Source organism: Colossoma macropomum, unplaced genomic scaffold (assembly GCF_904425465.1).
Source record: "Colossoma macropomum unplaced genomic scaffold, Colossoma_macropomum, whole genome shotgun sequence".
NCBI lineage: Eukaryota > Metazoa > Chordata > Actinopteri > Characiformes > Serrasalmidae > Colossoma > Colossoma macropomum.
In genome coordinates this window covers 956,583-971,490 of record NW_023494791.1, presented here as the reverse complement: position 1 = coordinate 971,490, position 14,908 = coordinate 956,583, and the positions used below count along the sequence as shown (strand labels likewise).

The 14,908-nt window shown below is 41.5% G+C and overlaps 1 protein-coding gene across 1 annotated transcript in view; it reads right to left on the bottom strand.

Moving 5' to 3' along the window:
• The window catches only part of fbxo11a (F-box protein 11a), a 34,929-nt gene that overhangs the window by 11,267 nt on the left and 8,754 nt on the right, over nt 1-14,908 (bottom strand). Inside the window, exons 2-12 of the mRNA XM_036573616.1 lie at nt 9,969-10,096; nt 9,046-9,127; nt 8,775-8,919; nt 7,541-7,670; nt 6,661-6,744; nt 6,410-6,542; nt 4,154-4,260; nt 3,920-4,031; nt 3,713-3,819; nt 2,091-2,228; nt 1,516-1,733 (exon numbers count right to left, since the gene is read on the bottom strand). Of these exons, the coding sequence (XP_036429509.1) occupies nt 1,516-1,733; nt 2,091-2,228; nt 3,713-3,819; nt 3,920-4,031; nt 4,154-4,260; nt 6,410-6,542; nt 6,661-6,744; nt 7,541-7,670; nt 8,775-8,919; nt 9,046-9,127; nt 9,969-10,096 (1,384 nt within the window). The remainder of the gene's footprint in view (nt 1-1,515; nt 1,734-2,090; nt 2,229-3,712; nt 3,820-3,919; nt 4,032-4,153; nt 4,261-6,409; nt 6,543-6,660; nt 6,745-7,540; nt 7,671-8,774; nt 8,920-9,045; nt 9,128-9,968; nt 10,097-14,908) is intronic.

Below are 14,908 nucleotides of genomic sequence, written 5' to 3'. Positions count from 1 at the left end.
AAAAATCTGTGACCGATCCAGATGTTAAAGGGCCTAAAAATACCAATAACTGGTTTTATAACCATATTTGCATATGCAAAAAACACCACAGGTCAAACAACGTTTTGTTGACTTCTTTAAGTGAAAATGAGCCAAAACATCTTAAAACCTTGAAAAGAACTTAAATATGGCAAAGCTAAAATTTGAAAAGCTAAAATTTGAGAAAGTTTTATAATTTAAAAACAGCCAAAGGAAATCGGTAGGTTTTCATGTTGGACGAGTAACGGAGCTGCCACAGCTAACGGGTAACACTGGACGCTGATGGAGACTCGCCATTTTTCCTCTGCAAGGCCACTTTTTTTATCCTAATCTAAGTTTTTAATTTGATTATTATAAACTATCCTAATTTAATTTTCTCTTTAAAATATATTGTTTTAATCATGTTTTAATTATGTTTTTAATGTTTTTTCTATTCGCATTTACTTTTTTTTAAAACAAGTTTGACTATTTTCTCATTTGTAAAGCACTTTGAATGACAGCAGTGTTTGAAGGTGCTCTATAAATAAACTTGCCTTCTACACGGTCTTTTCTCCTCAGTGGGCGACGCACCAACAGGTTAGTTTGTCAGAAATATATTTCACTGACAAATATATTTCTCAATTACGAGCAAAACTAAATGCTAAAAATAAAACTTGAGCCTGTACAGCATATTGTTCCTCTTTCTGGGATAAATCGCAACAAATACCCAAACAGTAATTTCTGTCTTCCAGTACCGGAACCATGAACAGTTAAGAGAACTGGAGCACCTGTAAACATCCCTAATGTCAACACAGTTTACTGACAGAGGTGATCAACCCAGGACACACATGATGGTTAGAAGAAGCACTGATGATTTACCCTTTAATACCCCACATTCCACACATAGGTTAGACACTACACCCTTAAAAAAAATGGTTCTTGAAGGGTTCTTTAGTAGAGAAAAGGGTCCTACACAGAACCATGAACACTCAAATGATTCTTTGCATCGTGAAATGGTTCTTCAGACAGATGGAGAATGTGCTGTAAATGGTTTTATATAGAATCTTTTTGAAAAAGGTTCTATATAGCACCAAAAACCCTTTTATAGAACCATATGCAGTAGATTCTCCATCAATCTGAAGAACAATGTCACGATGCAAAGAACCCTTTAATCATGCAAAAGCTTCTTTGAGTGTCCATGGTTCTATTCAGAACCAATTTGTTCACTACAAGACCCTTGAAGAACCATGTTTAAGAGTGTATGTGAGGGTCCTTATTCACTAATCGTTCTTATGAAGAAATTCCTTCTTAAACCCACTTACGCAGTTCTGACGACGACTCTGACTCACCAGTGTTCTCTTATGTGGGATTTGTTCTCAGGTAAGAACAGAATCTACACACACTCAAGAGCACAAAGGTGAGAACGGTTCTGCGCTTTAAGAACACGTCATGAATCTGACGTAGACTTTTTCTTAGGACCTTTCTCAAGTCACAGTTAAGAACGGACTGAAGGCTCACCTAATTGTGGGGTCACTGTTTGAGGTAATCCACACGCCGGCGAAGTTGTTTGCATAGATCTTGTTCTCAATGAACTGCCCTCTGCCCTTTTCATGCACATAGATGCCCCCCGTCTGGCCATGGTGGATCTCGCAGCGCACCACTGTCGGGTTTGCGTACGCCTTCACCTCGAAGCCTGCTATCCGGTTCCTATGGATGTTGCAGCTTTCGAAGTAGCCCTGTAGGGGCAAGCAGAGAGTAGCATACAGCAAAAACACAGCAGAGGAACTTCACATTTCTCCTAAAATAACTCCTAAACCTTCAGGCTCACGGTTAAGGACACCGGCATGGTTGGGGTGGGGGAGGGGAAGAATCATCATAAATTTACATGTTTTAAAAGGAGGCGTATTCTGAGCTCCGGTTTAATCCCCTTATGTAATCTGAGCAGTGACGGCCCTCCTGCATTCAATGGATTAGAGCTGAAAACGCCAACGTTTCACTTCTCAGCATGACGCAGTAACTTCCCCGAGTTATTCTGCTCGGGCTGCAGGTTCAGAAAGGGATCACGCTGTGGTTACGCAGAATGTCGTAGTTACCATGCCGTGGTCGAAGGTGAAGACTCCCACATCTCTGCCATGGTGGATGTGATTTCGTCTGATTATGGGGTTTCCATGATTCTTCACCCAGATCCCAGCTAGAGCATTATTGGAGATCTCATTGTCCTCATAAATGCCCTAGAAGAGGAGAAAATAAGAGTGAGTTAATGAAAGCCAGCAATGCCATTCTCCAGGAACTGTCCCAATACACTGTTTTTTAGTTTTAGGTCTGATAAACATTATATCCACAATTTCTATCCCATCTATGCTGGTGGGAATAAACCATGTAAGGCTCCTCAGAACAAAACAGATAAATATAAATAAGGTTTACAAGCTTTTATATAAAAGTTTCACTGCACATTCAAAAACAAGAGCTGACCCAAACAGGAACCAATGCCACTTACGGTTCTAGTTTCCCATTTGCTTGAGGGAGGACTGGAAGCGCCATAATAATCCTGACTAATAATTTGTATTTTTGGTCAATTTTGTGCTGTGGATTAGCATTTCAGTCAAAGATGACAGATGAATTCAAGCATTATTAAAAACTATTCGAATAATACCTCTCCCCAAAAATTGAGCGCATATATGGAAATATACCTTCCTGTGTAGCAAGGCTGATCAATATTTTATATACACACACACACACACACACGTCATGATACATTTACAATACATTATGCTTTTCTGAACATATGGTGTATTTCGTACTTCTAGAAACTGATCAAATGCATGTTTGCTTATAAAGAGAGCAAAATTGCACCAGTTTAACTGGATTTAGTGAGAAATACTGAATACCAATCACTCAGCATTGTCAGCACTGCAGTAACACTGACGTGGTGGTGGTGTGTTAGTGTGTGTTGCGCTGGTCTGAGTGGATCAGACACAGCAGTGCTGCTGGAGTTTTTAGACACCTCAGTGTCTCTGCTGGACTGAGAATAGTCCACCAACCAAAAATATCCAGACAACAGCGTCCTGTGGGCAACGTCCTGTGACCACTGATGAAGGACTAGAGGATGACCAACACAAACTGTGCAGCAGCAGATGAGCTATCGTCTCTGACTTTACATCTACAAGGTGGACCGACAAGGTACATCAGCACTGCTGTGTCTGATCCACTCGTACCAGCACAACACACACTAACACACCACCACCATGTCAGTGTTACTGTATATGTGTAGATCTCCAGCAGGAGGCTGGTGACCACTGATCTAAGGTCTTTAAGATACAGACAGACTTCATCATCTGTGGGCTGAATCGATGGATATTTGTAAACATGCTGGTTCTTGTGACAACACAGAAACAATGGGCTGTGTTTGCAGCTTAGTTTCCATATATGGACTGGATGTACTGGAGAGTGAATGGTACGTTTTGGAGCTTTTAACACAGACGACATCATGATTTATTACAAGAAATTTCAATGATATGGGATCTTTAAAACAAGTGAAAATGTCCTGATTCATATCATAACTACTCACAAAATCATAACCTGAAGAGTGACACTCAGTGCTTTCTAAGACAAGTAATCTTCTCACAGTAATAAATAAGGTCCACTTCTTTAATAAGAGATCATTTAAATTGCCAAGATCTCTTTTTTGTGATGTAGACTGGAGATACCATGTTACCTGTGCGTGGTCAGTGATGTAGAGGCCTACGTTCTCACAGTCGCTGATGTTACAGTTTTTGATGGTGGGACACGCCCCCTGACCGCTCACGCATACTGCCGAACCCACTGCAGAACCAGAGAACAGAGTTAGTGCCAAATGCATCAAGATCCAAAAAACAGATGCATTAAAACACTGGAATCCAGAGATGTAGGTCTTTGTGTTGACCTGTGCATGTGCTGCGGATGATGCAGTGGTCGATGATGGGGCTGCAGTTGACCGTGATCTCTAGACAGTGGTGTGCGTTATGATGCTGAGCTGATTTATCATCAGGGTTGAACTGCAAGGAAAGAAAACCACAGTCAGGTCATTCAACATGAAAAGCCTCTCATTTCTTTCACTTTATGGTTCTTAATTCTCGCAGTATTTAATTCAAGGCAGCTCAAATGAAGGGAATCATACCTTTATTGTCATATAGCCGACATAAGCGTCTTCTGACCCCTCCATGAACACGAACGTTGAATCTCTAGTGTTCTCGATGATTACTTTGTCTGCTACTTTCCCTGGTGCTGGGAGAATTACTCAGATTAGAACGGGTTACAATGTCAATCATTCCCCAGAGGGTAAACATACAGTCATATGCATTAGTTTGTGCACTGCTGGTCAAATTACATGTTTTAAGTGAAAAGTTCTCTTCAGAGAACAAAGGTATGCACATTTTAAAGCTGCACTCTATGTTTTGGGGATTTGGAGCCCTCTCTGGTGGAAATGTGTAATTGCATGGTGCATGCAGAAGAACATTTTGTAAGGTGGGTTGGCTTCGGACCCCGTCCACGAGCGGATGAACTTAATGACTGAAAGAGAATTCTAAGAGAACTCAGTCTAAACTTGGTGAAGGAGCGTCTCTGAGGATGTGAGTGCATTATCTACTATAGTCATCATATCTTCATCAGTATGATGCTGATTTTGAGATCATTTGAGGCTGAAACACAGAGCCAGACCTTCTAACGTCTGTGTGTGACGTTAATATGTAAAGATGTATGACGTGGTGTGAAAAGCTCAACACCTCTGAGTTTTAAATGATGATTTCAGGTTTTACAGGGCGACTCACAGCAGTGCACGCTCATCATAATTTAGACTGTTTATTTTCTCCTCATTCAGTAATGATGCTTCTTTCAGTTTTAACAACAAATCTTACACAGCGCAGCTTTAATGCAAAATTACTGTTTAAGTGCTGAATTTAACAGGGAGGAAAAAGGTGCAAAATTTAGGGCACATTTTATGTTTCATTTTCTTTCAGCAGAGAAAGACAATTAGAACTGGCATATAATTTTGTTCCCTGTGCTAAAGGTAAATTTGAACACTTTTCAAACTGTCTGCAAAATTCAATCAATGAGATGTAAACAGTCATTCAGAATGGTCTGGTGTGAAATGGTTGATTCTAGAGACTCAGATTTCATTATAGTGGTGGTAACAGGAACCAGGGGTTGCGATATTTACCATGTGAATACAGCTGTTTTATTTGCTATTTATGTTCCAAAATGACCTGTAAACGTCCACATTAATTTTTAGATGTAATTGTAATTAGACGTAATTGTAATTGGGTCCTTGTAATGCCTTGTATGGATCTCTCGGTCATTTATATACTTTCAATAATACACTTTAGGCCAAAGCCTTCTCACAATTATTATAAAACAGTGTCTCAGTCATCAGGCAGTGAATTCATAACCATTTCATGTAGGAACTTTCTGTGAGGGAGCTTTTAGAGGTGGACGTCTGGTTCCTATCACCACCACTGTGAACAGTTCTGACTCGGTAAGTTTGTCTAGAACGGAGCGTTTCACACCAAACCACTCTGAATGACTAACATCTTAAGGATTTAACTATGCAGAAGCTTTGAAAAATGGGAGGAATTCTACTTTAACACAATGTCTATTTCCATGCAAAGATTTTTGCCAATCCGATTGAAAACATTTTGATTACAGATGAAGACTGAAGTGTTTATATTCTCATTCTGCTCAACATTCTGATGGAAACTCTCCGTTTACATGCTCACTACAAATAATCAGATCCAAAATGACGCGCATTCGTAGAGAACCGCTTAGTGTAGACGTTACCATGACAACCAGCATCACGTGTGTCCAGTCAGAGTGAGATGAGCAGCAGTGAGCAGTGCTTGTGTTTTTAATTGCTTTAAAATGATGTCAGACTCAGGAAAACGTCCTTCACATGTCCTTATTAAAGAAGGCCGAGAGGAAGACGTCGTGTTCTGAGACACATAAGCTGGACGTCCGTCCCACCGCCGTCTTTTAAAGACCAGAGCATAAACTTCGTCTCCTCTGCAGACCAGTTTCTGCTCCGCCATGTTGAATGGTATAAACTTTCACTATGACGCGACGAACATGATCAGAACGGACATAAACTTTCCGATAGGGAATGTAATCAGATACAGGCGTTTACACGGATATTATTCTTCTATTTAACAGATTATTTACAGGATTACCCACCTCGATCAATCAGGCAGAAACTGTATTCCGAATGGCCTCAATCGGACTAGACCATTCTGACTGAGGTGTTTACATGGACGTAATCTATTCTGATTGAGCTATTAGTCGGATTATTAACGGATTATTAGGCTGCATGTAAACGTGGCTAACGTGTAATTTGACCACGGGTAGCCAAACATTCGTACACATCTGTGTGTCAACACATACATACCTGCACCAATCATCGTGATCGGCGACTCTATGTAGATCCACTCGTCTGTGTAGATGCCTGAGTGGACAAATATCAGCCCATCAAAGTGAGCCTCCTGGACTCCTCCTAAGGCGTCCTCAATGGTGTCGTAATACTTAGGAAGGAGGAGAGAAGAAGAAGAGGTGGGTTAAACATCCAAGCAATCAAAAATATAAACAGACCTCAGAGGGTAAGATGACTCAGAGTCTTCACAAATGAATTCTGGAGCTTACCAGCATGTTCTCTCTCCCTTTGTATCTGGCAGGGTTACTGTAAAAGTGTTCTGCAAAGCCTGGCTTCACATGCGCTCCCTTATACTGAAAGACATGCAAATCACACTTCAGTTAGCTCCCGTCTTACAAGGAGACGCTGGCAGACACAGAGGAAACCCTGACCTGACCTGAATAACCAACTACAACTCGTTTAAAAGGCACTCGTGAAGACTCACTGTGTCTTTTAAAGACATCAGAGCCGTATTACAGAAACATCCTGTCTTTAGTCCTAAATTAAGATCCGACAGATCAAGATAAGATTTTTAATTTAGATCTTAAATTTAGGACGCATATCTTCCAGGATCTTTAGTTAGGAAATCTTAAAATACATGATCGAAGTCAATATGTCTGTTACCTAGCAACTGGCAATATGCGCACAGCAGAAGCGTAAACAAGTATTCAAAAGTAATGTTAAAAATGTTACATAGTTAGCCAGACAGCTGCTGTTACTGATGTAAAAAAGGTCAAACTAAATTAAAGGGTGATAAACTGTAAGTTGTGAATACTGTGAGAGCGCCCCCTGCTGTTTATCAGAGCGTCACCGCTCCCCAGTTTCAGTCTCCATTTCCCAAACGCTTTAGCCGAGCGCGCTAACGTTACTCCTCCTAATAAACAGTATATAATATATATATATATATATTAAAAACAAAAAAACACAAAACAGCAAAAAACAAAAAGCATATGTTTCTCCCTGTTCTCCTCTACATTATGTGATTTACCAAATTCTCAAACTAAATGCAAAACAAAGCAAAACAGGTTCCTCACATTCAGGACTCTCTTGGGGAAAACAGAGACAAATAAAAAAAAAAAAAGCAAAGTCCAATCTGATAAGTGTGACTACCAGCTGCTGAAAGCTCTCCTTCCAGGGGTTGGGCTGCTCATACTCCTCTGGGTTGATCTGGTAGAACTTCCCTGACTCAGGGTGCATCATGGGACGGGTGTACTCAAAAACCTCCATGTAGAGTCTTTTCCTGTTGAACAAACATTTTAAAAAAGGGACATTTTTATTGAGCTAACAATTTTATCAATTATCCACCAAATTTATGTGGCTGTACACAATTTAAAACCCTTTTTGCATGCTGCCAAATACATGTGGGGTCCTGGATTAATTTCCCTTTTTAGAGACGTTTCTCAGACTTTGTTTCCGTCTGGATCGGCCACATCAGTGTTTTTCTCCCTCCTCCCCTGAGAAAATCACAGGCTGAATCACCTTCTGCTATCCATCCCACTCAGCTTTGCTCTGATCATTTTAGTCATTGTTTATTCTCTGCTTGTCGGCGCTCTTCCATTCACATTTCCGCTCATGTAATTGTATATGGTTCATTAAAAAATGTTTACACTTGTGTTAAACATGGTCAGATTAGTTTCTGACCAACTCCGAATGTGGTGTGAGTGATATGATCGTAGACAGATCAAAATGCGTCCTGGGTGTGTTTACATCAGGCATTCAAGTGAAATCCGAATGAGTTGATCACCAAAAATGCATGTTAATGTAAAGTGTAAACAGGCCAATAAGGCAAAAAAATGGATTTGTGCCTCTTCAGCCTGGCAATGTGAACGCAGCCTTTCAGCCTCACGAAATTGTCTTAAAAAAAGAGTTTTTTTTTTTTCTTAACTTTGTTCTTAAGAAAAGTTGGGAGAAACTGTTGTTCTTCAAATAACTTCTTAAGAATTATTTTCTTTTTTTTAACTATTTTCTTAATAATTCAGAGAACAAGTGCAATTTTGAAAATATGTTCTAAGCATTTTCTAAGTGTTAATATTGAAGCAGAGAGCTGATCAATGATTGATCATGGTGACAAAGCTTGTTCTGCTGGTTAGTTTGTTCATGATGCATGTAGTTCATTCATATGACGTTATTGATTAGGACGTGCGCCTGAGGGTGCCATGAGGGTTGTTTCAGGACTTAGCCTCACATTAATGACAGATCTGAATCACTTACTCATGACTTGGTCATTAACTCGATTTAAAATGATGGAATCTGAGCGAAAAATCGGAACTGAGCAGGTTTTTGGAATGATTCTCGTGAGCCATGCTGCTACATTCAGAACCACAGAGCAGGAAACCCGTCTCACCACAGGATGGGATCATTGGCCAGTTCACTGAAGCGTTTGCACACACAGGCGGCTCGACACAGATCCTGCTCCAGCAGGTACGAGAAAATCTTCAGCACTACCTCATCTGGGAGCTTCACCTGCAGGTACTGCTCTGCTGGAGCAGCTGAAGGAGAAAAACAGAGTGGTTTTCTTATCAGATCCTAACAGGCTGCATTCATCATCCTCTGCTTTTATTATGCACACTGAAAGAACGAGGCCTCTGTCAACACTGAGGCGGCGTTTCCTTTACCTGGCAGGTCCTGCGATTTCCCTGACACTCTAGCACGCTTGGCCCGATGACCAAAGTTTTCCGTTGTTGACGTGGAAGCCCCCTACCAGAGCAAAACACCAAAAAACAGTGCAACAGTGTGAGATACTGTGGACTTTTCAGTGGCCATCTCATCAAACGGACTTATCCTAGATTCTTCTCACGTTCTACGACCCTGCATGTTTATTCTCTTCACTTACTACATTCATTTTATGTTTCTAAAATAGAGTTCTCATTATCCCTCATATTACACAGGCTTCTTTTTGTTACTGTGCCTTTAACAATGACATATGTAAATGAGATGTGTTCTCATTGGCTGCCTCATTCAAAAAGCAGTGCTGGCTGAAACTCCTTATAACAGGGGCGCACAACTCCAGTCCTGGAGGGCCAGTGTCCAGCACAGTCTGGTGATTTACCTGCTTTAACACACCTGATTACACTTATCTGTTGATGGCCAGGTTAAGTGGGTGTGTTTGAGTAGGGGAAACCTCCAAACTGTGCTCAACAGCGGCCCTCCAAGACCGGAGTTGCGCACCCCTGCCTTACAATTTCAGTAAGAATGGGCGGAGCTAAACAGAAGTAGGCTGAACGTAAACGTTTTTTTTTGTGACAGTTAAGTTTCCATATTTATGGACTGTGTGGACTGGAGAGTGAACAGTAACAGTGTTTACTTACTACATCAAAGTCTTTTACAATTTTATGCCAAAAACAGTGAAGTTGTTTTTCCATAATATGAGCCTTTTAATGAGCACATCACAGAACCATCAGTCGATGAAGTCAAGACAAAGTGAGCAGATATTCTCCAAGCAAATAAAACCAACATGATCTGACAATGAAAACTGAACAGTAAGGATAAACACACCTTGTCAGTTTTCTACTCGAACACTAATAATGCAAATACTTGCCTCCATATTTGTCTTTGCTGGACAGGCGGTTCTCTTGGGCAAAAGGGACTTTCTACGAAGTTGGTATGGACTGTTCTGAGCTCCTGGACCAGATTCTTCAGCGACCATGTCTGCAGCCACCTCCTCATCTGGGGGAAAATAAGAAAGGTCATTTATAGCATTTATAGACTTCATTACAAGCAACAACTCAGCGTGCACTGGTCTCAACTGGAACCAGTTCTAAAGTGGAATCGCACGCATCCCAAGTTATAAATTGCTTATTTCAGTGTGGAAAACTTAAAAGGCCCAAAGCACGGCTTCATTTCACAAAGAAAGATGACACCAGTGCTGCTTTGCGGTGTCTGTAAAATGATCATTTCAAGTAAGAGTGGAAACACTAGGAATATGCCGAAATCCGAAATTCCAGGAATGTTGTATATTTGACACACAGAGCGCCACTGCTTCCCAACCGAGCATGCTGGTACCGAGGGTGAATGTCCTGTTATAATACAGGGTGATTCAAACAGATTAATCCGATTTTAAAATGATTTATTTCTCTTGTAAATCATTACAGAACAATCTGTCTCATCACTCAAACCACTTCAGGAGGTGGACTGAGACACATTTGAGCCACGTTATAGCAGCGTAAACACATCCGTCTCTCCAAGACACATTCAACACCCAAAGCCCCTCCCAATACAACTGAAACGCCTCCCGGTAAAATATTACACCTTCAGTCAAGTCTTGCAGATACACTCAGAATTTAGGTGATGTCTGTTCATAAAATAACACAGTAACAACAGCGCATTTTCATTTTTGGTCCACTTTCCATTCCATTCACTCAAAAAAGAAGCAGCATCTGATGAAAAGAACACTGTGCCAACTGTTTGTGTGGAAGCGTCACAGGAAACACTGCACAGGTAGATGGAAAAATGAACTCCACTAAATTCCGGAAGCAAATGTGACAGTCAATCAAGAAACTAAGGCTGAAAAGAGGCTGGCTTTCAGAACAGGACCATGACCCGAAACATCATGGAACCACCATGAGCTACTTTCAGCAACGCAAGCTGAAGCTTCTGGAACGGCCAGATCTGTGGACAGATCTTAAACATGGCTTAGTTTCCAAAAAGCATTAATGTTAAGGTCATCTTAACTGGTAGAGAGAGCGTTCAGTGTGATGCTCGCTCACCCATTTAAGAATAATCTCTGTTAAGATGCTTTCAGCAAATCCAGCCCAGAACTAGAAGCGTTCTGGAGGGAAGAGTGGGGGAAATTAAATCTGAACAGAAAGACTCCTAGCTGGCTACTGAAAGTGTTTGCAAGCTGTAATAAGGGCCAAAGTGGGAGTACTAAGCACGCAAGGAAGTTACTGCACATGCTACAATTATTGTTAGTTATTTTTTCCCCCATTTTTTTTCAGTTAATCAAATATTTACTCACTGAGCGCTTCACTAAGTCCACCTCCCCATATCTACACTCATTGTCCACTTTATCAGCTCCACTGACCATAGTTTCACTTTGTAGTTCTACAGTTACAGACTGTAGTCCATCTGTTTCTCTGATACTTTGTTAGCCCCCTTTTACCCTGTTCTTCAGTGGTCAGGACCCCCATGGACCCTCACAGAGCAGGTACTATTTGGGTGGTGGGTCATTCTCAGCACTGTAGTAACACTGACGTGGTGGTGGTGTGTTAGTGTGTGTTGCGCTGGTGCGAGTGGATCAGACACAGCAGTGCTGCTGGAGTGCTCTTATATGGTAAGTGGAGCTGATGAAATGGACAATGAGTGTAGAAACGGACATCAACTTTTATTTTTTACTTGGAAAACTTAAAGGGTGTCCTTTAAATGGAATTTAATCAGTTTAAAATGAACAGAACTACAACTACACACAAACATAAATGTATATATTTCCATGCACAAAGAGGTCATTTGTCCAGGGCTGCCTTAATGTTTGCACATAACTCTACCATATTCAATATACCTTTAAAAATAATTATGTGCGATAATTTTACTCCAGCCCCACACGCATTTGACGACACTACATATACTTTACAGCACCAGTAGCTTTGAAGGGTCCAGGGAAAACACCGTAGTGGACACTCAACTCAAAAACATTTACAGAGGGGTAAAAGTGCTCCAAAGACTTCTGGCTGACATGTCAAACCCATCCTGGATAGTGTGTTAATAAAGTGCCAGGAGGTGCCCTATTTAGCCTGCAAACAACTTTAAATAAAACACTGGAGCGCCGCAACAGAAGACGCTGACCTAGATTAAGATATACGTACTAACGCCGTTCCGTGCGGCACTAACAGATGCGTAAAGAAGCAGCTGACCTGCCCTTGATCCCCTCAGCAGCTGCAGTGAACGGAGCAGGTGATGAGCCTCACGGGACCTGCGGGAATGGAGGTTCAGAGGCCAGTCGCGACACTCGTCCACCCTTCAGGACCCCTGGAGAATCAGCCACGCGGCATCGCTTTGACAACAGCCATGTTACCAGACACCCGACTTGAGGCAGCCTGAACACATGCTGATCTCCTCCTACTACAAACCTCTGAGGGCAAATGGGAGCTCCACAAACAGTGAAGCCCCAAAGCAAGCTAAAATTTTAGTCAGGGGGAGACTGACCGGTGCCCCCGGCCACAACGATTAACATTCGGGCCAGTAAAAACGCAGAGCCGGTGGTCCGAGAGCCCTCCTGCCTTCAGGGTTTGTTTATTTTTCTCTACAAACCCCCACAATTATTACATAATCACCTAATCATAATCACCTGACATGGTCGCAATTATTTAAGCTGGCCGCAGTCATCTTCCACAGTCGTTAAGATTTCACAATCACTCGTAAAAAAAGACGGTTCCTTAACAAAGGGAACCACGAGTTCTATACAGAACAATTTCATGCTTAAAATGGTTCTTTGCACGGCAAAATGGTTCTTCAGATTGATGGAGAAAGTGCTGTATACGGTTTTCCTTTTGAAAATGGTTCCCCAAAAAGGGTTCTTATACTGTTATAATGTCAAGAACCCATTTTGTTGCTATATAGAACCATAAAATAGCTCTATGTAGAAGTCAAGTTCTAAACTGAACCATTCCCGTTACTAAAGAACCCTTTAAGAACCATCTTAAGTGTGATCACGTTGTGCTGCAACAAACAAAATAAATAAAACGCATTCATCAAAAGAAAGCAGCGCATGCACTCACGGAGAGATGATGAGAAAACGAGGCTGAATGTGTTTTTTTGCGTATATTTGCACAACTATTGTTGAAGAACGTGTAGCTCTGCTCAACTCTACGCATGATCGTGTGTAACTGTAGATGTATGTGAGTGGAGACTGACGGTACAGCCAGTGTAAGTCATTATGTAAACAGAGCTAACGAGTAAGGTGGCTAAGCAGCCAGTTTGGCCACTTTAGGCTTCTATTCTAATAGCTGCAAACCGTGAACAAGAAAAGTCCACTAAACCCTAAACCTCAATTATATATGACAATTAACCGTTCATGTTCATGACATCACTCCCCCGAGATAATCACACTCGCAAATACTCACAATTAATGACAAGCCAACTACAACCCCGTTCACACCTGGTCACTTTATGAGTATCAGGATTATCTTTATAAGGCCGAGACAAACACAAGTGTAAACTCACCCGTTTAAAACAGACACAAATCTCATCACTCAAACCACGTCAGGAGGTGGACTGAGACGCATTTGAGCCACATATTACAGCAGCGTAAACACATCCGTCTCTCCAAGACACATTCAACACCCGAAATGCCTCCCGGCGCAACCGAAACCCCCCTTCCGGCACAGCCAAAATGCCTCCCAGTGCAGCCAAAACGCCTCCTGGCACAACCCAAACCCCTCCCCATACAGTGAGTCACTGGTCTCGTGACCCGTGTCTGTGAGGAGGTTAATCAGGGTGGACGCTCCTGGCCGAGGACTAAACTAAATGCTTAACATCAACACAGACAGACATGACTGTACAAAACACACTGCAGACGAAGAGGCTGAACGGATAAACAGCTGCTAATTGGTCGCCGCATAACGAGCTGATTTGCATATTCCGTCCCACAGCAATCAGATTTCAGTCCGACTAACTGGAGACGCATTAGACTACCAAGTGTAAATACATGAGGCTAAAATCCTATCAGGGTACGATCCAGATACTGGACACAGGAAGTGACCAGGTGTAAACGGGGTCAACTTTTCACCCTGTTCACAACTGTCTGGATGGACACAGAACTAATTTCATTAAATCAGAATTAACTGAAACTCACCAACTGTAATGCTGTAGTCCAGCGCGACAGCTAACAGGACGATAACTGAACAGCGTTCTGGAACTCCACACATCTGCCTGAAGGCCAGTGTGACGGCTGGGTTTGAAATCTGGTTTTACTGCCAGCATCCAAACCGACCTGGATAGTGATGGTGATCACACTCTTAAAAAGATGGTTCTTAGAGGGATCATTAGTAAAGGCAACTGTTCTATTTAGAACCAAGAGTTCGACACAGAACCATTTCATGCCTGTATGGTTCTCTGAATGGTGAAACGGTTCTTTAGACTAATGGAGAATGTGCTGTATGTGGTTCATATTCTCCCAAAAAAGGATCCCCTCTTAGAAATCAGAGATCAAGATAATCCAGAATCCCAAAAGGGTTCTACTGGGGCTGGGCGATATGACAATATCTATCATTATTGTGATAAATGATGTCACAGTTCAATACTATATTCTGTTCTGAAAATGTCGTGTTTATCATCAGAACTTGTAGACAAATTAGTCCTGTTTAACTGGGTTTAGTGAGAAATACTGAATAAAAAAAAATTATTAGATTCTGATATTATTAAATGCACACTCTTAAAAAAGACGGTTCTTTAGTAAAGAAAATGGCTCTACATAGAACTATAAATACTCAAAGGGTTCTTTACATCGTGAAAGGGTTCTCCGCATTGTGAAAGGGTCCTTCG